Here is a 24,736-nt window from a genome sequence, read left to right on the forward strand (position 1 = left end):
AAATTATGAAAGCTCTACATTAACCCCCCAGAAGCCAGTTTCATTAAAGCAATGTTTCACTATCTTTGGATTTCTTTGATTTACATATCGACGTCATCACTGACAGACGACGGCTTTGAAATATGCAAAATTCCTGCACTGGAAAAAATCGAAATCTAGACCAGTCATGCTTGAATTGAGGAGGTAAGTGAGACACGTTGCCAATGGAATAAGACAATTTACATTTAAAATAAGAAAACACAATTGCATTGTCTTATTTCAAGAGCATTTTATCCAAATATCTAATTTTAAGAGTAAAAATACTCATTCCACTGGCAAATCATCTCATTTGCCTGCTCAAATTAGGAGTAAATACACTTAATTTAAGACATTTTTGCTCATTTTTAGATGGTTTTTCCAGTGTGTCTCATATTGTCCACAATAAATATCACCCTAGATGCAACCAAGCTGCTTGTTTCTAATGATTAAATAATGTTGAGCAACATTTTACCGGTGCAAAGTGAATTTAGACTTCCGAGACAATATCAGATAACAATGACAGGAGTTGAGTTGCATGTTTTTATTTGATTAGATGATAAAGAATCCACTTAAGTGGTAAATTACTTTCTAATATTGTTAAAGTGGTACAAGATAAAACATTTCTGATGTTCAGTAGAGCCGTATTACAGCAGTGTTGAGCTGCGCTTTCTGCGAGCACGTAGCCCTGCAGTTGTGGTGCACTCAGTATGGCCACAGCCACACTCCTCCACATGCATGTAGGTATGGGTGAACCTGCTTCCATCCAAGCACAGCAAATCAACGGTGCGATTACTGGATCGGGTTTCCCTACAGCAAGAGCAGGAATGTTCCATAGCAGCGGCAGCTTCAGAGTACCTGAAATGGGAGTGCATATTTTCATTATCTAAGCTCCACACCTGCATTTATTAGTTCTTTTAAATAAAGAAAGAAATTGTATTATCCCTACTTGGTGAACGTATTGCAAGATCCTTCACAGTATGGCATATCCACCTCCTGTTCAGACTGACAGCCGTCCCGTGTAACGCGAGTTTTCATGTTCACTATCTTGCAGGCTTTATCTTTCTCCACACCTTTAAAAAATCCTCTGGGTTAGGTGTTTTAAACCTAATAACGTTCATCAAACTGAAAGGAAAATATCATACTCACAGATTTTACAGCAGCCATTTGCTGCAGTTTGAATTGTGTCCTGGGGAGAAAAATATACATTATAAAATAATCTTTTACTTTCATCTTTTGTGACAAATCATTATTCCAGGTTTAATGGTTGACAATAATACATACAGGTTGGCAGTTACTCTCTTGGAAAGATGGACAGATGGTGAGTGAACTTAGTGCTGTAAGTGTGTCACCAGTCCTCATACAGGTGTAGCGCTCACACATGTTTTCAGGTGGTGACCAGGTTTCTCCTTCCTTCAGATCAGCAAGTAAAGATATTTAAACACTGCGTCAAATTGTACTAATATATATGGAAATACTGAACCAATAGAGGGGAACCAACTTACCTTTAAGAGTTGCTTGGTGCCATTAAGGTTCAGGACACATTGGTTCTGTACACACTTTCCACAGCATTCATCAGAGGTAGTTTCTACATAACCATATCCCTAAAATAAAAAAAAAAAAGCAAAAAAGTTAAACTCAGTCTCATACTGAGCAGGTCCTGTTTTACAAGAAGGCATTTTGTAAATAACTGAAATTTTCTTACCATGTCACAGGTCTCATCACATAACGGAAACTCGCACACTACTTTAAACAGATCCGATTTTGGGTCGACTTCGTTGGTGCAGATACATTCCTGGCATGGATTCGCAGGAACTGAGGAACCAGGCTGAGAAAAAAAAAAAAAATTATCTCATACATGCACTCAGATACAGTCACACATCAGGGAATTTATACATATATATATATAGGTATATAAATTTTTTACCTGGTATTCAACATCCTTATGGACACAAACTCGTTTAGGCTCTAGGAATGTTCAAGAAAATGAAAAAGATAAAGTTAACATGGGAGGGAGTCAAAGCCTGCAGCAGCCATGAAGCACACCAGAAGCACATGTCAAAATAAAAGATGAACCTTTAAAACAATTACAGATTTACCAAATACTGTGGTGGAGAGCTGCAACATGCATGTCATGTTTGAATAAGTATAATTTACTCCTTGGGTTTATGAATTTATTAAAAAAGAAATACTAGTACTTAGGGTTGTCAAAAGTATCGATATTCAAAAAAGTATCGATACTGAAACGTTGTATCCGGATACAATAGTCGTTTTTAAAAGTATCGATACAGTGCTACCACCAGTGGCACCTAAGCAGTCATTCATCTAAAGTGCAGAATAGAGGAAATTGCACTTTCTGAAGACTGTGATTGAATAATTCTACGCACTTTTCAGTTTCAGACTTTTTTTTGTAACAGCTGCAGCTGCTGAGAATTATTTTTGTTTCTTAACCAGTTTGGCTAGTGTCATTGTTATGTGTGCAAAGCATAGCCAAGGAAGGAACACTTCATTTTAATTTTATAAGTTTTTTATCAAGCTTGCTTAATATTGTACACAGCATACAACCGTTATTGTATTTATTTATTGTATTTTATTTATTAATGAAAATATTTCTGTAGAATTTTGGAGTCTTTGTTTTTATCCTTGTGGTATCGAGTATCGAATATTTTCCTTAGTATCGGTATTGAGTTGAAAAGTTCAGTATCGTGATAACCCTACTAGTACTATAAAGAAATACTAGTACTATAAAGATACTATAGGTGCACCGTCTTGTAGTCCGCACATAGGTTATACCACCAATCCTGCAGCACTGTCAGCATGTTCCTTTTTTTAAAAAACATGTTTGCTCTTATCACTTTATTATTACTTTAATAACCAGCTTGAGTTTATTAGTTTTATTTTCTCAGCATTTAGACCCTAATCATGTGATCAAATTTTAACATAGTTCTTGATGCTTAAACTTTATTCTGTTGTGGAAAAGAAATCTAGTTCCATCAAACCATAATCTTATAAACCGTGTCTCTCTTTCACGGTTTCTCCACTAATGCAATGGTAAGACGTTAAATGTTGCACTTAAACCTATTCTTTCATCCTTTTTCTTACTTTATATTCGCTGAATTTGGTGTAAATTTGAGTTGAATATATTTGTTTCACTTTATTACATGTTCTGTATTTTCCCATTAATGTTTTGTCTTTTCTTTTGTTTGGTTAAATATATAATAAAACTTTAAACTGAACCACAGTGCCTCACCACATGAATATTCTGGACAACATTTTCCTTCAGGAACACTGAGGACTGGCCTGTATCCAACAGGACAGCTCTTAGAGTTTACTGGGCACGTGTTGATTTGGCATTCTGTGAAAGATTAATACATTGGCAGAGTTAAATATTGAATAGCAGCAGCAAAAATGTTTAATTAAAAAACAGGGATTGATGATAGGTGTCTTACGACAAACATAGGTAAAGCAGCAGGGATCCGCAGGATTTGTTTGGTTCACAGCAACAAACCCTGGATCTGTGCAGAGTGCACTGGGTTGTACCGGGCATGTCTTAGGTTTGCAAATCACAGTTTTGGTCGGCTTATCACAAATGCAGTCCTGGCATTTGTACTCAAACTTCTCGTTAAACTGAAAGATTAAACCCCAGTTGTGAGTTAAAAGTCTTTTGCAATAGATTTCAGGAGTATACAATCAGGAGGAGCAATGTTGTCTCACCTCGCGGGAATTACCCTCTGGATCAAGACATCCTGTTAGAGAATTAAGAGCAATACTGAATCAATTTGCGTTTGATTTAATAAATAAATTGAGGTTTTTTGCAGCTTTAGGTGAGATATATCCTGCTTACCACACTTCTTAACACATATTCCTGATTCTTTGTTGAAGAGTTTCATTCCTTCAGGGCAGAAGCAGCCCTCAGTAGTAAAATTTAGGGTTGTTTCCTCTGGACTGCAAAGGACAATTCAATTGCACAGTTTAATTATATCAGGAACAACAACACTAGTACTTTTTTTGGATAGAGGCATAAGGAAAACATGTAATACAATCATTCCATATTCTAAATCTGTGCGAGAACGTACTTGTCTTCACAAGTTGGCTGTTCTACAGGACCACAAGGCTTATATACCTTGTCAGATGGGCAGTCGTTAGCTGTTGATAACAAAAGACCAAATACTTAAAAGAAAAGATCAAACAAAATGTTGTCTTATAAAGCGTGGTTTTGTGTGTTGTTTAAGTGCTTAATGATGCAAATATAAAAATAATCCTTTTTCCATTTCAATCTGCTGCCTCAGTATAAAATATGAAGTGTATCTTACCGCAGATTTTGGTGTGGTTTCTCCAGTGGATGCAAATTCCAGCCTGAGCACAGGCAGCAGCATAAGTCTGCAAACTTGTGCACTCTACTGTAGGATTCAAAACGTGGCAGCTATCAAAAACACAACCTTTGTAGAAATTGTCTGGGGAAACGAAGGGGTGACATTCTGCAAAAACACTGCAAAAAAAAAAATACAAAGATAAACAAAATTAGGTCGTTTAAACTTACTTAAGAAAATAATTTTAGGCATAAACAGTTGGTACAGGTCTGTCTACCTTTCCTTAATCATATCGCAAATGGAGTCTGGCTTGCATGGAGTTGGTTCTAATGGTGACTCAGGTACATCAGTTGGTACTGAAGGTGGTGTTGGGCAGTTGGGTTGATAAATGTTACCCGCTGGCCAATAGTCTGCCATCACTGCACAATTTCCCACCAGTTCGCCTGTCGGCAGCCTGCAGTCATCAGCCTGATTGTTGGTGCATGTTCCTAAAAATGGTTTTAAACAGTTTTAATTCACCTAACATCCTAAATTCTAATCCGAGTAAAGATTTGAGATAGAGCTCTTACCACAATGACCCTCTGTGTTGCCTCCAAAGTTCTGATATGGAAGGTTGACACTAAAGCCAGTCATTCCAAATGTAATTACAACTTTTAGGCGAGGGATCTCATAAACCAAGTTAATCCCAGAACTCATGATCTTAATCCCATCTTTTGAATGAGGTAGTTTCAGTTTTTCACCATTTTCTAATGCCTAAAGGTACATAAAACAAAATGAAGGAAAAATGTCATATAACTGATGGAAAAATTATAAAATGAGTGCTACTCCATTGGCATTGATCAAATATCACCTCAAGCTAGTTACTACTAAATAACTTTTTAAAATTTTACCTCTAGTTGTGGAGCTCCAACAAGGTTATGATTGATGAGAGTGACAATTTTAAATCCATATTCTATAGTTAATGATCTTGGACAAGAAACATCTTCAGTGGGATCACAAAATACATTGTCAATATATATCTTTAGATTGAATTTTGGTGTGATCTCCTCCATCAAAACATAAGTACAGTTTCCTTGGTAACTGTAGTATAAACCATCAAATGTGATGTAATGAGGATCTCCCCAGCCTTCGCATACACCTAAATAAAAAAAAAAGACAATGCAATATCAAAATATAATTTGACTTAAAGGGAAACTTAAATGTTAAACATACCGGTTAGTCCGCACAGAAACACTTACAGTCACAAACATAATGTTGGCAGCAGTAGTACTCATCATATGCAAGAACAGGTTTCTTTCCATTGGAACATGTTATGTTCTGGAGTGGTGGACACTCATACGGAACTATTTCAATGGTGTTGTTCTCAATGCATTTGGCCATGGTGCAGTTGCATAAGAAAAAGGTCTCATTTTGCTTAAAGGCAGAAAATAAAAGAAGACTTTAGTACAATTTAGGATCATTTAATACAAAAATTGTAACACAATTTCCCTTTGTGAATTTCATCATTCTGCCTCATTCTATCTCTATTCTCACACTCTGCAGAATCTGTTAGTTCAATCTCTAACATTCTGTTTTCTCTGCTTTTTCTCATAGTAGCTTCATCTGGTCTGTTCCTGTTTGGCTGTGACTCCATCCTGGAGAGAAATATGGCCGCCCTATACAGTTGCCTTTTGTATCTATGCTTCTTTTTCTATGTCTGCTTCTGTCTCCTTGAACCCCAGTGGGCCTCAGCAGATGGCCGCTCACACTGAGCCTGGTTCTGCTGGAGGTTTCTTCCTGTTCAAAGGGAGTTTTTCCTCTCCACTGTCGCTACAAGCATGCTTAGTGTGAGAGGGATTACTGAAGAGTCAATGAGTCGATGCAATCAGCTGGTTTTACTTAGATAGAAAACTTTAGATCAGTCTGACTGGATGATCTGGTGAACTGGAAAGTTCCTTGAGATGACAAGAGTTGTGAATTGGCGCTATAAAAATAAACTGAATTGAACTGTATTACTTCTGCAGTTAAAGTGAAAGAGTTAAAGTTACACAGCTAGTAAGATCATTTGAGAAAAAATATTTGTATAAACAATAAATAAACCCCATAAGCATTAATTTTAGCATGCTTATTAGAGTAAATAATTGTTTATTTTTGTGTTGTGTAAAACAAATAGTGGTTTGGAACAGTTGATATAGTTCAGAATATATACATAGGATTTAAAGGGGCACAGTCACATCACATTATATGCCTATACAAAAAAAAAAAAAAGAACCATTTTATATATCCTAAAAATATGGTTATAAACACCACGCATCCATCCTGGTATTTCTTGAATATATTTTTTTTTCTTAGCCTAAATGGAATCCCTGCACCGTAATAAACATGATTAGACATGATTAGAAAGCTTGCACTAAAGCTGATCTTTTTGGCCTTTTCTCTGACAGAAAAATGATCTCTATACCTTCCAGAGATGACTACTGCATCCGTAAGCAAACCAAGACTAATTTATCACGATACACTTCACAGTAAGCCTATCTATATACAGTCAGAACTAGTCATTACTACAGAGTTACTTAACACCAACAACACCCCCCACACCCCAATGGTGACCCGAGGTCACCAGGTGTAAATAATGTCACATGGTGCTATCTTTTTATGTAAACCCAAAACACTAGCCTCGTGAGACCATCCTGATCTTGCGAGCTTTCAAGGTTTCACTCGCAGATCAGTCTGGAGACTCTCCGTTAAAGAAAATTTGGAGCCGTTCACCAAACGAACGTCCAATCAGCGTTGGCTTTGAGGCGGGTTGAGGTGTGATGCAACGAGAAGCGCGACAGTTCAGTCTAAAGAACATGCCGGCTTCAGCCGATGAAACTAGCGTTAGCGTGGCTATCGAGCAAGTTTTATCGGAATTACAGAGTATTTCTTCACTGAAAGAAGAGCAAAACACTGCTCTGGAGGCTTTTCTCAGAGGAAAAGATGTTTTTGCTGTTCTCCCAAATGGTTTCGGCAACAGTTTGAGTGCTCCCTAGCTCTGTTAGTACGTCATATGCTTCGTTGATCTGATTGGTTTATTTGGCCCGTCTATCACCAACATAGGCCAATCAGCTAACCAGTATTTTCGCCCCTTCCCAAAATGACTTCAACGGAAGGTTTCCAGATGGATATGCGGAGCAAATCCATCTGGCGGAGTCAGGTTACCAAAACACATCATCACAAGGCAATACAGCCAGTCAGATTGGTAGTTTCTATTAAAGAAAACCAGCTGATTACTCCTCCTGGATCAGCTTGTGGCTCATTTACATCTTGTTGTTGAATCTTCAGTAATCACACCAAGCATGTATGCGTTGAAAGTGGAGAGGAAAAGTCCTGTTTTAACAGAGGGTAACCCCAAGCAGAACCAGGCTCAGTGTAACCAGCCTTCTGCTGACCCTGACTTTGGTGACTCTTATGGGAGATACAAAAAAAAGCAGATATAAAAAATGTAAGTATTAAATAGCCAGATATGCTGAGCTACATCTCATCTCAAAGGATGAAAGAAAGCAAATGCATTTAGTTACAGTAAAAGACACAAGACTACATTGAAAAAAAGCCCAAACCCTACATATGCAGACAAAGGTGCTGATGGCAGCAGCCCAGATGATAATTCTTTCTTGGATGCAGTCACAATCAAACAGAAACAGAACAGATTAAGCTAATAGGACAAGAAAAAAGCAGAGAACATAAGTTTTGGTTGGAACTAAACAATATGGCAGAATAGGAGAATATAGATAGAATGAAGCAACATTATGAAAAGGGGTATCTACCTCATCCAGTAGTCTAAAAGTATTCTGTAGCAACATAACTATAGAGGCATGAGAAGGGAGTATCTATCTGGACTGAAATCTCCCCCGCCGGATCAGGCCATTCACTAAACCTCCTCCTTACAAAGCAACTAAGCAAACATCACTTTGTTTTTAACTCTAAGCTTTATCATAAAGGAAAGTTTTAAGCTTAGTCGTTAAAGTAGACAGAGTGTATTTCACAAGGACTAAAACTGGTAGGTGGTTCCAGAGTGGAGAAGCTTGAATATTACCAGATCTGTCTCCCATTCTTTTAAAAACATTTTTTGAAATTCTGGGAACCACTAGTAAACCTGCAGATTGAGAGTGAAATATTTTGTTAGGATCAGAAGGAACAATCAGATCTCTGATATAAAATGGAGCTTGGTTATTTAGGGCATCATACGTCAGTGGGAGAATTTGAAATTATATTCTGGATTTAACAGGAAGCCAATAAAGGAAAGCTAAGTTAGCAGAAATGTGACCTCTTTTAAACATTTCATCCAAACTCTGGCTGCAGCATTTTGGATCAGCTGAAGACTTTTGTGGACTTCTTGATAGAAAATAATTCAAATAGTCCATCCTTGAAGTAACAAATGCATGGTCTAGTTTCTCAGCATCATAAATGGGCATGATATTTTTAATTTCTGCAACATTACTGAGATGAGAGAAGGAAATTGTATAAACCTGTTCGATATTGGGTTTTAAATTACATGTCCTAATGAAAAATAAAACCAAGTTTTTTTATTCTATTATGTGAGATCAATTTAATCCATCTAGATGAAGTGACTGACCAATCAGTTTCTAATTGTCTTTTAGACATTTTGCTTCTATGCATACATAAGCAGTATTTTACATCGCGACTGGTTGTGTTGCTTTTGTAATTATAAATATAAGGGCTTTAATCATTAACAGACTGACAAAAAGAAAAGAAAAATCCCCAAATAACAAACTATACACCAGCAGAAGGCGGCATAAAAAAAAAAAAAAAAAAGCTATGCAACATGTTTGAGCTACTGGACTGAATAAATTAAGTTATATAACGGTAATAAGTACCTTAAAAAGTCTTCAATAAAAGAATAATTTTCACAAGAAAGAAAGAAAATTCTTACAACAGCATCCCAGTCAGGACAGGATGGTATATAGGATGTGGGAGAAGGTGAAGGTGTTGCTGCTGGGGTGCTTTGACATAATCCAGTTTTGTTATGGATTTCACAAACATCAGAACAAATCATTGTAAGACAAATGCCTGATCCAATAGGGTGCATAAGAAAAATAGTCTCCCCTAAAAGGGTGGCAGATAATGAAAGTTAGTTATTGTAATCAGATTTTTAAAATATATGAGATGAGACATTAAATTCATTACCTGGCTGATAAATTGTGCCATCAAAAATGCAGAAGCACATTGTGGTTGTACTTGGTGTAGTTTTTGCTGATGGTGGGGTTTCAGTTGTTTGTGTTGTATGTTCACTGACAAGTGGTAGAGTTGACAAGACTGGGGATGTTGGCGGGGGGCCAGTAATAATTGATTGTGTGGTTGTTGTTAACTGGGGGCTTGTTGTGGGTGATGAAAAGAGAGTTGTCATTTCCATTGTAGTAGTTGTTAGTGGAGGTAACGTAGGAAGAGATTTAGTAGTGGTACTTGGCTCTATGGTCAAAGGTGGACGTTTTGTTGTTTTAGGTGGTTCAGAGGTTGGAGCAGGCGGTGGTGTTGGGGAATGAATGGCTTTTGTGGTTGTGGATGGTGCTATAATATGTGTAGTTGAGATCTCAATTGAAGGGATCACTTTTGTGGTGCTGGAGAGTTTTGGTGTTGTTGAAGATGATAATGTAGGTGTGGATATGGTGGTAGTAGATTGTTCAACGACTGTTGTGGAGGGTTGGGAAGTTGTTGTAGGGGATGTACTGGTTGGAGTTGTAATTTTTGTAGTTGTAGGTGGCCTTGGGGTTTGTGGTGTAGGAGTAGCCTTTGTGGCTGTTGATGGTTCAGAAGTTGTAGGTTTCTCTGTTGAGGAAGAAATTACCTTTGTGGTTGAGGACTGCTCTGAGATAGCTGTTGATGATGTTTGAGGTGGAAGGGTCACTTTTGTTGTCGATGATTTTGGTGTTGTTGTAGATGTTGGTGTAGGGATGATCTTGGTGGTTGTGGCTGGTTCAGAAGTTGCTGTAGGAGGTGCGCTGGTTGGAGTTGTAATTCTTGTTGTTGTAGGTGGCCTTGGGGTTTGTGGTGTAGGAGTAGCCTTCGTGGCTGTTGATGGTTCAGGAGTTGTAGGTTTCTCTGTCGAGGAAGAAATTACCTTTGTGGTCGAGGACTGCTCTGAGATAGCTGTTGAGGATGTTTGAGGTGGAAGGGTCACTTTTGTTGTCGATGATTTTGGTGTTGTTGTAGATGTTGGGGTAGGGATGATCTTGGTGGTTGTGGCTGGTTGAGAAGTTGCTGTAGGAGGTGCGCTGGTTGGAGTTGTAATTCTTGTTGTTGTTGGTGGCCTTGGGGTTTGTGGTGTAGGAGTAGCCTTCGTGGCTGTTGATGGTTCAGGAGTTGTAGGTTTCTCTGTCGAGGAAGAAATTACCTTTGTGGTTGAGGACTGCTCTGAGAAAGCTGTTGATGATGTTTGAGGTGGAAGGGTCACTTTTGTTGTCGATGATTTTGGTGTTGTTGTAGATGTTGGTGTAGGGATGATCTTGGTGGTTGTGACTGGTTCAGAAGTTGTTGTAGGAGGTGCGCTGGTTGGAGTTGTAATTTTTGTTGTTGTAGGTGGCCTTGGGGTTTGTGGTGTAGGAGTAGCCTTTGTGGCTGTTGATGGTTCAGAAGTTGTAGGTTTCTCTGTTGAGGAAGAAATTACCTTTGTGGTTGAGGACTGCTCTGAGATAGCTGTTGATGATGTTTGAGGTGGAAGGGTCACTTTTGTTGTCGATGATTTTGGTGTTGTTGTAGATGTTGGTGTAGGGATGATCTTGGTGGTTGTGGCTGGTTCAGAAGTTGCTGTAGGAGGTGCGCTGGTTGGAGTTGTAATTCTTGTTGTTGTAGGTGGCCTTGGGGTTTGTGGTGTAGGAGTAGCCTTCGTGGCTGTTGATGGTTCAGGAGTTGTAGGTTTCTCTGTCGAGGAAGAAATTACCTTTGTGGTCGAGGACTGCTCTGAGATAGCTGTTGAGGATGTTTGAGGTGGAAGGGTCACTTTTGTTGTCGATGATTTTGGTGTTGTTGTAGATGTTGGTGTAGGGAGGATCTTGGTGGTTGTGGCTGGTTCAGAAGTTGCCGTAGGAGGTGCGCTGGTTGGAATTGTAATTTTTGTTGTTGTAGGTGGCCTTGGGGTTTGTGGTGTAGGAGTAGCCTTTGTGGCTGTTGATGGTTCAGGAGTTGTAGGTTTCTCTGTCGTGGAAGAAATTACCTTTGTGGTTGAGGACTGCTCTGAGATAGCTGTTGATGATGTTTGAGGTGGAAGGGTCACTTTTGTTGTCGATGATTTTGGTGTTGTTGTAGATGTTGGTGTAGGGATGATCTTGGTGGTTGTGGCTGGTTCAGAAGTTGTTGTAGGAGGTGCGCTGGTTGGAGTTGTAATTCTTGTTGTTGTAGGTGGCCTTGGGGTTTGTGGTGTAGGAGTAGTCTTTGTGGCTGTTGATGGTTCAGGAGTTGTAGGTTTCTCTGTCGAGGAAGAAATTACCTTTGTGGTTGAGGACTGCTCTGAGATAGCTGTTGATGATGTTTGAGGTGGAAGGGTCACTTTTGTTGTCGATGATTTTGGTGTTGTTGTAGATGTTGGTGTAGGGATGATCTTGGTGGTTGTGGCTGGTTCAGAAGTTGCTGTAGGAGGTGCGCTGGTTGGAGTTGTAATTCTTGTTGTTGTAGGTGGCCTTGGGGTTTGTGGTGTAGGAGTAGCCTTCGTGGCTGTTGATGGTTCAGGAGTTGTAGGTTTCTCTGTCGAGGAAGAAATTACCTTTGTGGTCGAGGACTGCTCTGAGATAGCTGTTGAGGATGTTTGAGGTGGAAGGGTCACTTTTGTTGTCGATGATTTTGGTGTTGTTGTAGATGTTGGTGTAGGGATGATCTTGGTGGTTGTGGCTGGTTCAGAAGTTGCTGTAGGAGGTGCGCTGGATGGAGTTGTAATTCTTGTTGTTGTTGGTGGCCTTGGGGTTTGTGGTGTAGGAGTAGCCTTCGTGGCTGTTGATGGTTCAGGAGTTGTAGGTTTCTCTGTCGAGGAAGAAATTACCTTTGTGGTTGAGGACTGCTCTGAGATAGCTGTTGAGGATGTTTGAGGTGGAAGGGTCACTTTTGTTGTCGAAGATTTTGGTGTTGTTGTAGATGTTGGTGTAGTGATGATCTTGGTGGTTGTGACTGGTTCAGAAGTTGTTGTAGGAGGTGCGCTGGTTGGAGTTGTAATTTTTGTTGTTGTAGGTGGCCTTGGGGTTTGTGGTGTAGGAGTAGCCTTTGTGGCTGTTGATGGTTCAGGAGTTGTAGGTTTCTCTGTCGAGGAAGAAATTACCTTTGTGGTTGAGGACTGCTCTGAGATAGCTGTTGATGATGTTTGAGGTGGAAGGGTCACTTTTGTTGTCGATGATTTTGGTGTTGTTGTAGATGTTGGTGTAGGGAGGATCTTGGTGGTTGTGGCTGGTTCAGAAGTTGCCGTAGGAGGTGCGCTGGTTGGAGTTGTAATTTTTGTTGTTGTAGGTGGCCTTGGGGTTTGTGGTGTAGGAGTAGCCTTTGTGGCTGTTGATGGTTCAGGAGTTGTAGGTTTCTCTGTCGAGGAAGAAATTACCTTTGTGGTTGAGGACTGCTCTGAGATAGCTGTTGATGATGTTTGAGGTGGAAGGGTCACTTTTGTTGTCGATGATTTTGGTGTTGTTGTAGATGTTGGTGTAGGGATGATCTTGGTGGTTGTGGCTGGTTCAGAAGTTGCCGTAGGAGGTGCGCTGGTTGGAGTTGTAATTTTTGTTGTTGTAGGTGGCCTTGGGGTTTGTGGTGTAGGAGTAGCCTTTGTGGCTGTTGATGGTTCAGGAGTTGTAGGTTTCTCTGTCGAGGAAGAAATTACCTTTGTGGTTGAAGACTGCTCTGAGATAGCTGTTGATGATGTTTCAGGTGGAAGGGTCACTTTTGTTGTCGATGATTTTGGTGTTGTTGTAGATGTTGGTGTAGGGATGATCTTGGTGGTTGTGGCTGGTTCAGAAGTTGCTGTAGGAGGTGCGCTGGTTGGAGTTGTAATTCTTGTTGTTGTAGGTGGCCTTGGGGTTTGTGGTGTAGGAGTAGCCTTTGTGGCTGTTGATGGTTCAGGAGTTGTAGGTTTCTCTGTCGAGGAAGAAATTACCTTTGTGGTTGAGGACTGCTCTGAGATAGCTGTTGAGGATGTTTGAGGTGGAAGGGTCACTTTTGTTGTCGAAGATTTTGGTGTTGTTGTAGATGTTGGTGTAGGGATGATCTTGGTGGTTGTGACTGGTTCAGAAGTTGTTGTAGGAGGTGCGCTGGTTGGAGTTGTAATTTTTGTTGTTGTAGGTGGCCTTGGGGTTTGTGGTGTAGGAGTAGCCTTTGTGGCTGTTGATGGTTCAGGAGTTGTAGGTTTCTCTGTCGAGGAAGAAATTACCTTTGTGGTTGAGGACTGCTCTGAGATAGCTGTTGATGATGTTTGAGGTGGAAGGGTCACTTTTGTTGTCGATGATTTTGGTGTTGTTGTAGATGTTGGTGTAGGGAGGATCTTGGTGGTTGTGGCTGGTTCAGAAGTTGCCGTAGGAGGTGCGCTGGTTGGAGTTGTAATTTTTGTTGTTGTAGGTGGCCTTGGGGTTTGTGGTGGAGGAGTAGCCTTTGTGGCTGTTGATGGTTCAGGAGTTGTAGGTTTCTCTGTCGAGGAAGAAATTACCTTTGTGGTTGAGGACTGCTCTGAGATAGCTGTTGATGATGTTTGAGGTGGAAGGGTCACTTTTGTTGTCGATGATTTTGGTGTTGTTGTAGATGTTGGTGTAGGGATGATCTTGGTGGTTGTGGCTGGTTCAGAAGTTGCCGTAGGAGGTGCGCTGGTTGGAGTTGTAATTCTTGTTGTTGTAGGTGGCCTTGGGGTTTGTGGTGTAGGAGTAGCCTTTGTGGCTGTTGATGGTTCAGGAGTTGTAGGTTTCTCTGTCGAGGAAGAAATTACCTTTGTTGTTGAGGACTGCTCTGAGATAGCTGTTGATGATGTTTGAGGTGGAAGGGTCACTTTTGTTGTCGATGATTTTGGTGTTGTTGTAGATGTTGGTGTAGGGATGATCTTGTTGGTTGTGGCTGGTTCAGAAGTTGCCTTAGGAGGTGCGCTGGTTGGAGTTGTAATTTTTGTTGTTGTAGGTGGCCTTGGGGTTTGTGGTGTAGGAGTAGCCTTTGTGGCTGTTGATGGTTCAGGAGCTGTAGGTTTCTCTGTCGAGGAAGAAATTACCTTTGTGGTTGAGGACTGCTCTGAGATAGCTGTTGATGATGTTTGAGGTGGAAGGGTCACTTTTGTTGTCGATGATTTTGGTGTTGTTGTAGATGTTGGTGTAGGGATGATCTTGGTGGTTGTGGCTGGTTCAGAAGTTGCTGTAGGAGGTGCGCTGGTTGGAGTTGTAATTCTTGTTGTTGTAGGTGGCCTTGGGGTTTGTGGTGTAGGAGTAGCCTTTGTGGCTGTTGATGGTTCAGGAGTTGTAGGTTTCTCTGTCGAGGAAGAAATTACCTTTGTGGTTGAGGACTGCTCTGAGATAGCTGTTGATGATGTTTGAGGTGGAAGGGTCACTTTTGTTGTCGATGATTTTGGTGTTGTTGTAGATGTTGGTGTAGGGAGGATCTTGGTGGTTGTGGCTGGTTCAGAAGTTGCCGTAGGAGGTGCGCTGGTTGGAGTTGTAATTTTTGTTGTTGTAGGTGGCCTTGGGCTTTGTGGTGTAGGAGTAGCCTTTGTGGCTGTTGATGGTTCAGGAGTTGTAGGTTTCTCTGTCGAGGAAGAAATTACCTTTGTGGTTGAGGACTGCTCTGAGATAGCTGTTGATGATGTTTGAGGTGGAAGGGTCACTTTTGTTGTCGATGATTTTGGTGTTGTTGTAGATGTTGGTGTAGGGATGATCTTGGTGGTTGTGGCTGGTTCAGAAGTTGCTGTAGGAGGTGCGCTGGTTGGAGTTGTAATTCTTGTTGTTGTAGGTGGCCTTGGGGTTTGTGGTGTAGGAGTAGCCTTTGTGGCTGTTGATGGTTCAGGAGTTGTAGGTTTCTCTGTCGAGGAAGAAATTACCTTTGTGGTTGAGGACTGCTCTGAGATAGCTGTTGATGATGTTTGAGGTGGAAGGGTCACTTTTGTTGTTGATGATTTTGGTGTTGTTGTAGATGTTGGTGTAGGGATGATCTTGGTGGTTGTGGCTGGTTCAGAAGTTGCCGTAGGAGGTGCGCTGGTTGGAGTTGTAATTTTTGTTGTTGTAGGTGGCCTTGGGGTTTGTGGTGTAGGAGTAGCCTTTGTGGCTGTTGATGGTTCAGGAGTTGTAGGGTTCTCTGTCGAGGAAGAAATTACCTTTGTGGTTGAGGACTGCTCTGAGATAGCTGTTGAGGATGTTTGAGGTGGAAGGGTAACTTTTGTTGTCGATGATTTTGGTGTTGTTGTAGATGTTGGTGTAGGGATGATCTTGGTGGTTGTGGCTGGTTCAGAAGTTGTTGTAGGAGGTGCGCTGGTTGGAGTTGTAATTTTTGTTGTTGTAGGTGGCCTTGGGGTTTGTGGTGTAGGAGTAGCCTTTGTGGCTGTTGATGGTTCAGGAGTTGTAGGTTTCTCTGTCGAGGAAGAAATTACCTTTGTGGTTGAGGACTGCTCTGAGATAGCTGTTGATGATGTTTGAGGTGGAAGGGTCACTTTTGTTGTCGATGATTTTGGTGTTGTTGTAGATGTTGGTGTAGGGAGGATCTTGGTGGTTGTGGCTGGTTCAGAAGTTGTTGTAGGAGGTGCGCTGGTTGGAGTTGTAATTTCTGTTGTTGTAGTTGGTCTTGGGGTTTGTGGTGGAGGAGTAGCCTTTGTGGCTGTTGATGGTTCAGGAGTTGTAGGTTTCTCTGTCGAGGAAGAAATTACCTTTGTGGTTGAGGACTGCTCTGAGATAGCTGTTGATGATGTTTGAGGTGGAAGGGTCACTTTTGTTGTTGATGATTTTGGTGTTGTTGTAGATGTTGGTGTAGGGATGATCTTGGTGGTTGTGGCTGGTTCAGAAGTTGTTGTAGGAGGTGCGCTGGTTGGAGTTGTAATTTTTGTTGTTGTAGTTGGCCTTGGGGTTTGTGGTGTAGGAGTAGCCTTTGTGGCTGTTGATGTTTCAGGAGTTGTAGGTTTCTCTGTCGAGGAAGAAATTAACTTTGTGGTTGAGGACTGCTCTGAGATAGCTGTTGATGATGTTTGAGGTGGAAGGGTTACTTTTGTTGTCGATGATTTTGGTGTTGTTATAGATGTTGGTGTAGGGATGATCTTGGTGGTTGTGGCTGGTTCAGAAGTTGTTGTAGGAGGTGCGCTGGTTGGAGTTGTAATTTCTGTTGTTGTAGTTGGCCTTGGGGTTTGTGGTGGAGGAGTAGCCTTTGTGGCTGTTGATGGTTCAGGAGTTGTAGGTTTCTCTGTCGAGGAAGAAATTACCTTTGTGGTTGAGGACTGCTCTGAGATAGCTGTTGATGATGTTTCAGGTGGAAGGGTCACTTTTGTTGTCGATGATTTTGGCGTTGTTGTAGATGTTGGTGTAGGGATGATCTTAGTGGTTGTGTCTAGTTCAGAAGTTGTTGTAGGAGGTGCACTGGTTGGAGTTGTAATTTTTGTTGTTGTAGGTGGCCTTGGGGTTTGTGGTGTAGGAGTAGCCTTTGTGGCTGTTGATGGTTCAGGAGTTGTAGGTTTCTCTGTCGAGGAAGAAATGGACTTTGTGGTTGAGGACTGCTCTGAGATAGCTGTTGATGATGTTTGAGGTGGAAGGGTCACTTTTGTTGTTGATGATTTTGATGTTGTTGTAGATGTTGGTGTAGGGATGATCTTGGTGGTGGAGGATGGTTCGGAAGTTGTTGTAGGAGGTGCACTGGTTGGAGTTGTAATTGTTGTTGTTTCACATGAAACTGGACAGCATACCCTAATTTCGTAGTCAAAGCACTTTCCTGGGCGCAGAGGCTGGTCTTCTTTTTTACAGATTAATCCATATTTTATATCACAACTTACAACCTGTGCATTTTCCTGTACAAATTTGTCAAAATCCATGTCTGGTACAAGTGCTGATCTACAATCAACTTCAGTCGGATTGTCACATATATGTTTACCACCTTTTGTGATATTTTCGTATGTTTCCCAGTCACTTTTGTCTGTCTTTGGATTATGGACATTGTACCAGTCAGACCACTCACAAGTTGAAATACATGGAGTTGTGACTGAAATTGGTTCTGTGGTTGTGGATTGTTTTGACATAGTTGTAGTTGATATTTTAGGGGGAGACGTTGTTTTTGTTGTTGTTGGCGGTTCGGAAGCTGTTACATAGGGGGTGGTGTGTGGAATTGTGGTTTTTATTGTTTCACTTGTCTCTGTGGTTTCTGGTGTAGGTTTAGACTTTGTGGTTGTTGATGGTTCAGGAGTTGTAGGTTTCTCTGTCGAGGAAGAAATTACCTTTGTTGTTGAGGACTGCTCTGAGATAGCTGTTGATGATGTTTGAGGTGGAAGGGTCACTTTTGTTGTTGATGATTTTGGTGTTGTTGTAGATGTTGGTGTAGGGATGATCTTGGTGGTTGTGGCTGGTTCAGAAGTTGTTGTAGGAGGTGCGCTGGTTGGAGTTGTAATTTTTGTTGTTGTAGTTGGCCTTGGGGTTTGTGGTGTAGGAGTAGCCTTTGTGGCTGTTGATGGTTCAGGAGTTGTAGGTTTCTCTGTCGAGGAAGAAATCACCTTTGTGGTTGAGGACTGCTCTGAGATAGCTGTTGATGATGTTTCAGGTGGAAGGGTCACTTTTGTTGTCGATGATTTTGGTGTTGTTATAGATGTTGGTGTAGGGATGATCTTGGTGGTTGTGGCTGGTTCAGAAGTTGTTGTAGGAGGTGCGCTGGTTGGAGTTGTAATTTCTGTTGTTGTAGTTGGCCTTGGGGTTTGTGGTGGAGGAGTAGCCTTTGTGGCTGTTGATGGTTCAGGAGTTGTAGGTTTCTCTGTCGAGGAAGAAATTACCTTTGTGGTTGAGGACTGCTCTGAGATAGCTGTTGATGATGTTTGAGGTGGAAGGGTCACTTTTGTTGTCGATGATTTTGGTGTTGTTGTAGATGTTGGTGTAGTGATGATCTTAGTGGTTGTGTCTAGTTCAGAAGTTGTTGTAGGAGGTGCGCTGGTTGGAGTTGTAATTTTTGTTGTTGTAGTTGGCCTTGGGGTTTGTGGTGTAGGAGTAGCCTTTGTGGCTGTTGATGGTTCAGGAGTTGTAGGTTTCTCTGTCGAGGAAGAAATGGCCTTTGTGGTTGAGGACTGCTCTGAGATAGCTGTTGATGATGTTTGCGGTGTAAGGGTCACTTTTATTGTTGTGGATGATTTCGGTGTTGTTGTAGATGTTGGTGTAGGGATGATCTTGGTGGTGGAGGATGGTTCGGAAGTTGTTGTAGGAGGTGCACTGGTTGGAGTTGTAATTGTTGTTGTTTCACATGAAACTGGACAGCATACCCTAATTTCGTAGTCAAAGCACTTTCCTGGGCGCAGAGGCTGGTCTTCTTTTTTACAGATTAATCCATATTTTATATCACAACTTACAACCTGTGCATTTTCCTGTACAAATTTGTCAAAATCCATGTCTGGTACAAGTGCTGATCTACAATCAATTTCAGTCGGATTGTCACATATATGTTTACCACCTTTTGTGATATTTTCGTATGTTTCCCAGTCACTTTTGTCTGTCTTTGGATTATGGACATTGTACCAGTCAGACCACTCACAAGTTGAAATACATGGAGTTGTGACTGAAATTGGTTCTGTGGTTGTGGATTGTTTTGACATAGTTGTAGTTGATATTTTAGGGGGAGACGTTGTTTTTGTTGTTGTTGGCGGTTCGGAAGCTGTTACATAGGGGGTGGTGTGTGGAATTGTGGTTTTTATTGTTTCACTTGTCTCTGTGGTTTCTGGTGTAGGTTTAGACTTTGTGGTTGTTGATGGTTCAGGAGTTGTAGGTTTCTTTGTCGAGGAAGAAATTACCTTTGTGGTTGAGGACTGCTCTGAGATAGTTGTTGATGGTTTTTCAGGTGTAAGGGTCACTTCTGTTGGTGTAGGTATTGCTGTGGTTGTAATTGATATTTCAGGGGTTGTTGGCAGTGACGAAGGTGCAGTTGTTGTCTTTGTAGTCGTGCTTTGCTCTGGGGTTGTAGGATATGGTGTTTGTTGAGTAGAGGTTGATCCCTCAAAAGTTGTAAGTGAGGGTGTAGATTGAGCTTTGGTGGTTGTTGACGGTTGTGAGGTTATAATAGGGGTTTGAGTAGTAAGAGTTGTAGCGTTTATGGTCACGGGTTGTTCTGGGGATGTTGTGGGAGAGGGTGTAGCTTTTTGCGTTGTTGGTTTAACAGAGGGAGTTTCTGTTGGCACTGTTGCACAGGGTTCATTTATGTGTATCACAGTTGAATTAATGCATATTGCATAGTAGCACATTCCCATGTTGTCTGTCACATTATAAATCACATCATTATCTTCATATATAGTCCCATTGTACAAGCAATAGGCACATTCTTCCACGCATGTTTGAGTCTTCTCATCAAAAATTGGTTTATCTTCTGGGCATACAGGATAACAACCTAGAGAAAACATAACAAAATATAGCATCTTATATAGATGCGCTTTCAACGTAATATTAGTCATTAAATGGTATCCTTACCCTCGAGATTGGGTATTGGATTGTTACAAATTCCTTGTGGGTTTAAACAAGTCTTGTAACAAGGTGTGTGGCAAGGACTGTAATGCCATGTACAATCTTCTGGGTTGTTATAATAATCACAAAAAACAGCTGAAATGAAAAAAAAGAAGTAGGAGAAGTTAGTTACATTCTAGGTAAAAATATATACCTTTGAATTGTTAGAGTAGAGAGGAACTGTAGAATTTATTGTAGGCTTTTTTTAGGACAAAATTTACAACTCTGTCTTTGGTTATGGGGGGTGCTGGAGGGTGGTCTCTGAGTGTTTTTGCCTTTAGGCCTAGCAGAGGGGGCTTTTTAGCACCCCCTGGCTGTGGTTCTAAACAGGAATCTATCATTTTACCGGGAAAATTGAGCACACAGTTCAAACCACTACAACTAACAACCACCAGTGATGGCCGAAATCTTGGTGTCATTATTATACCTGAACCTTAAGAGGCATATAAAGGCAGTCAGCCCTTTATCAGCTGAAGAACATCTCCAGAATTAAAGGACTAATGTCCAAGCAGGATCTAAAAACGTCAGTGACGCCTTTATCTTTACTGCAACAGTGTAAAGTCTACCAGATAGCAGTAGCTGATCCAAAACGTTGCTTCCCGTGTTCTCACAAGAACTAAGAGCTTATCAGCACAGTTGTGAAGTTCTTAAACAGGATTTCAGTAGCCCAGAGAATAGACCTGAAAATCATTCTCTTAGTTTAAAAATTGATCAGCACTTAAAAACATAACAGATATGTTAACAGGTTTGGCTGCCCTTCCACGCTGCAAGCAGGCCAAAAGCCATGGCCACCACCACACCGCCACTGCTCCCAAGGTCTATTTGCCCACCTCTGAGCTCAAACCTTTCACCAAAGCTCAAAGAACTGCGGTAGCTGAGAATTACTTCATAGATAAGAAACCTTTATTCTATGGAAGAAAAACATTGGATTCTGCCTTTTTTTTTGTACACCAAATTTTAAACACAGATTTTTTTTTTTATCGTATTTTAAACTCTGATTTTATTAGCAACATAACCTAACAAATTTTAAAATTTTAAATAATTTTTACAAATGAAGTTCCTTACTCTGAATTTTTATCTGAAGAACAATCAGCTGCGAAATATTCAGCTGCAGGGTGGGCCCAACCGATTCTGATCACTTACTGATCGATATGCCCAACTCCACTACTTCCTGAACTTAAGCCAGCTTCTTATTGTCTTTTATTACTTGACAGACTGAATAATCCAGGTGTGTCCAGCCATTCTTGCCATGGTAACTGAGGTCACAAACACCTGGATTATCAGTTTGACCAGTAATATAAGAAAGAAAGCAAAGGAGCCAGCTGAAGTTCAGGAAGTAGCGGAGTTTGGCATATAGCCTATTGTAGTTTGCAAGTAGTTTAGAAGTGCTTATTTTAGATTGCTTGTATACCTGTCTTAAAATGTACAGTATACTGGAGCTTGGTTAGTGGAAGGGCTTGCAAAGGGCTTTGAGAATCTTGTTTTATTTTTCCCCTAAAAACTTGACACGGTTGTTGCGAAATTAAGGACTAAATCTAAACTAATTAGCAAAGATCTCTACAAAGTTTCCCTCAAGTAAGAAATGACAAACCAGCAATTGTTTTTGAAAAAGTATATTTATATTGTGTGACAGTGGCTGCTTAAAAAAACAAAATCCTTGAAAAATTATTTTATAGTTTACTCACGACAGATGTCTGGGGTTCTCCATGCAACACAAACGCCAGCCTCGTTACAAGCCTGAGCGTAGGCTGCTACAGCTGAGCAGAAACACTCACAGTCTCCTCCTGTGTCGCAGGCACATGAGTCTTTCACACAGTTTTCATAAAATGGGCGGGGATCAGTCTATTTGTTCACAAAAGAGGAAACATTCATTAAAACGTTTTTTGGATATCTGAGTTGAAGAAACACCTCCAAGTGTTGCAGACCTTGTTATGGCAGTCTTTGAATGTATTGCCTGTTATGATGCTACACATCATTTTTGCCCAGTGATGTCTCATGGGTGCAGCTGCACAGGAATCCACATTCTCTTCCACATCTGGGCAAGTGCTTGACACTTTCCAACTGTTTGCAAACTCTAGTGAGTTGCTGACCATCATCTGACCCTGAATGGTGTAGTCATTCAATCCATTTCCATCAAAATTTCCACACAGGCCACAGACTTCACCCTGTAAAACAGTCACAAGGCTAGTCACCCTCACAAACTACATTTTCTGAGAGATGGGTTTGTTAAACTGGAAAAACAGTCTAGAAATAAGTAAAAAAAAATCTTAAATTAAGTGTACAGTATTTATGCAGTTGACACGAGACAATCCAATAGTTTTTTCTCTTTTAAGTATAAATTGTCTTGTTCCATTCACAACATGTCTCTTTTACCTCCTCAATCCAAGAACAAATGCACTTATTTTAAGAAAAAGTGACTTTTCTACATTTCAATTTTTTCCAGTGTACCTATTTGTAAAAGATTTCTGTCATCATTAATAAACGTTGAATGTTATTTACACTGTGCTGAGGCTCCAGAAGAATGCGAACAGTTGTTTTGCGATCCCACAACAATGCCAAGCCGATGTCAGATTCTACCACAAGGTACAGGCCGACCCTCCTTATTCTGTGATGAATCAGAGGACCCTGTCCCAGATCTTCTTCTTCGTATTTCCCCTTTGTTAGTTTGATTTCTGTGCGCTATAAAAGAAGAAATTTTTATATCATTATCTATACAAACTAAACAGCTTAAAAAGATAATTCAGATGATTTAGGCTAAGAGGGTTATTATATATTTTTGTCTTACCCCAAGTTGAATTCTGACAGTTTTAGAGCAGGTAGTGCCTGTAGAACCACACGGCATGTTTTCTGTGATAATCCCAAAGTTGTTCTCCGCTGTTTTATTCCCACATTTATTCTTAGAAAAGAAAATTTTGTTAAGTGTTTGTTTTTAAGCACATTAAAAAGAAATGCATCTTACTGAGAATACAAACTTTCAAAGCTCAACTATACTGTCAACATATCACCTGTAAAACAAAATCATACATTTTGTGCATGCCTTATTACTGATTATCTGTCATTTTAAAAACAAGTTTTGATGCCTCAGTTTTAAATGTTTTATCTCATATCTGGTGGGTGAAATCTATAACATTTTTTAACTTTCTTTTTTGGGTCTCGATAAAAACAAGTCTTTTTCGTGGCACAAATCAGGTCACATCGATGAGGTATGTGTGGCTCCCTTGTTAGGTTTATGTGTATTGGGAGTTTAATTCATAGCCCACTTTAAAATCAGGAGAGGCACAACAAACATTTTGTTTTATTTTTCCCCTAACTTGCTGATCACCTCAACATCAAGTCATAGAAATTCACTGCTTCCAAGTGACCAAATGATAATAGGCAGAATTAATTAGAAAGTAAGTCAAACTGCTTCTTGTTGGAGGAAGGCCAAATATTTAGCAGGCTGAGCTCAGTGATGACTGAATCTTAGTTATTACTGCTATCGCTGTAATATTTCAGTAGCACCTGCATTTGCTTTGACTTAATGCATGCACTGTGGAATTCCACAGGGCAGTTGCCTTGGGCCACTTTTATATGCCATCTTCACAAATGATCTCACAATTTATGCAGATGACACAACTGTCTATGCATCTGCAAAATCAATATCTGAATTAACTTCCATTTTAAATAAGGACTTAAAAATTGTAGAGCAATGGGTTTTAGATAATAAATTAGTTTTGGACATCTCAAAGACAAAAACTTTAGTACTTGGTTCAAACAAGTCTCCTAAACATGACCCAAAGTTAAATTTGTTAATAAATAATACACTCATGGAGCAAGTAACAGAAGCTAAGCTTCTTGGTGTCTATTTGGATAATAAACTGTCTTGGTCAAATCACACTGAAGCTGTTGTAAAGAACATGGGCAGAGCTTTAGCTATATTGAGAAGATGTAGCAAGTTTTTGCCAGTTGATTTGACTATTGCTTATAGTAACACATTAATAATTTCTTAACTTGACTACTGTCAAACAATATGGTCAAATGCAAAAAGAAAAGAGTTAGAGAAACTTCAAATAATGCAGAATAAAGCTGCCAGTGTAGTGTACATAAATCTGCTTTTAAAATGCAACTTAAGAAGTTTTTAGGGGCAACTTATTTCTAAATGAAATAGTTTCATATTCTCATTTATTGTAACTTATTCATATAATGTTAGAATTTTAAATTGTAACTTTCCCCTTTTCTATGAAGTTCAGTCTTATTGATATGTATATGATATTTGTCATCTGTCAAACATGTTCATGAATTTACATTGTATACTGTATTTTAATGATGTGGACCCCAGGAAGAGTAGCTGGGTGTAAAGCACAGCTAATGGGGATCCTAATAATAAATAAACAAATAAACAAATGCAAATCTTACTGACTTGCTAGAGTTTTAAAATTATGAGTTGCTAAAATTATTAGATTTGTCCTAGCTCATCTTGAGACCAGATTTCATGTAAGCTATAGTATTAGATCTATAGAAAAAGGAAAGTTGAAGCATTATGAGCCTGAATTAGCAAATCCTTCTTTACAACTGAAATACAAGGGAGATACATAAAAGTGAGTTGTGGTATTGATGTTTTCCTCATTTCTGTGCATCTACAATAACTAGATCTAGACTGAAATGTGACTTTGATTGAATCCAATCCATAGTCTGAAATTTATTTTGTGTTTACAAATGTCAAGTAACTCTGTTTATTACTTACTCTGCTGTAGACTCTACAATGCCTATTTTTTGATCAAAGGAATAGTGAACAGAGGA

The 24,736-nt window shown here is 40.1% G+C and overlaps 1 protein-coding gene across 1 annotated transcript in view; it reads right to left on the reverse strand.

Annotated features, from left to right (window-relative positions):
• Nucleotides 1-554: 554 nt before the first annotated feature.
• muc5.2 (mucin 5.2) overlaps nt 555-24,736 on the reverse strand; it is a 34,278-nt gene continuing 10,096 nt past the window's right edge. Inside the window, exons 21-45 of the mRNA XM_038291311.1 lie at nt 22,743-22,853; nt 22,457-22,636; nt 21,883-22,122; nt 21,643-21,799; nt 19,925-20,053; nt 19,167-19,844; nt 9,492-16,955; nt 9,238-9,410; nt 5,564-5,738; nt 5,216-5,463; nt 4,895-5,078; nt 4,603-4,813; nt 4,329-4,504; nt 4,092-4,161; nt 3,860-3,960; nt 3,730-3,761; nt 3,465-3,642; nt 3,266-3,370; nt 1,943-1,983; nt 1,721-1,843; nt 1,521-1,619; nt 1,300-1,428; nt 1,165-1,204; nt 965-1,088; nt 555-873 (exon numbers count right to left, since the gene is read on the reverse strand). Coding sequence (XP_038147239.1) covers nt 663-873; nt 965-1,088; nt 1,165-1,204; nt 1,300-1,428; nt 1,521-1,619; nt 1,721-1,843; nt 1,943-1,983; nt 3,266-3,370; nt 3,465-3,642; nt 3,730-3,761; nt 3,860-3,960; nt 4,092-4,161; nt 4,329-4,504; nt 4,603-4,813; nt 4,895-5,078; nt 5,216-5,463; nt 5,564-5,738; nt 9,238-9,410; nt 9,492-16,955; nt 19,167-19,844; nt 19,925-20,053; nt 21,643-21,799; nt 21,883-22,122; nt 22,457-22,636; nt 22,743-22,853 — 11,379 coding nt within the window. The 3' untranslated portion in view covers nt 555-662. The remainder of the gene's footprint in view (nt 874-964; nt 1,089-1,164; nt 1,205-1,299; nt 1,429-1,520; nt 1,620-1,720; nt 1,844-1,942; nt 1,984-3,265; nt 3,371-3,464; nt 3,643-3,729; nt 3,762-3,859; nt 3,961-4,091; nt 4,162-4,328; nt 4,505-4,602; nt 4,814-4,894; nt 5,079-5,215; nt 5,464-5,563; nt 5,739-9,237; nt 9,411-9,491; nt 16,956-19,166; nt 19,845-19,924; nt 20,054-21,642; nt 21,800-21,882; nt 22,123-22,456; nt 22,637-22,742; nt 22,854-24,736) is intronic.

Source organism: Cyprinodon tularosa, unplaced genomic scaffold (genome assembly GCF_016077235.1).
Source record: "Cyprinodon tularosa strain WSP-4 unplaced genomic scaffold, ASM1607723v1 ctg298, whole genome shotgun sequence".
NCBI lineage: Eukaryota > Metazoa > Chordata > Actinopteri > Cyprinodontiformes > Cyprinodontidae > Cyprinodon > Cyprinodon tularosa.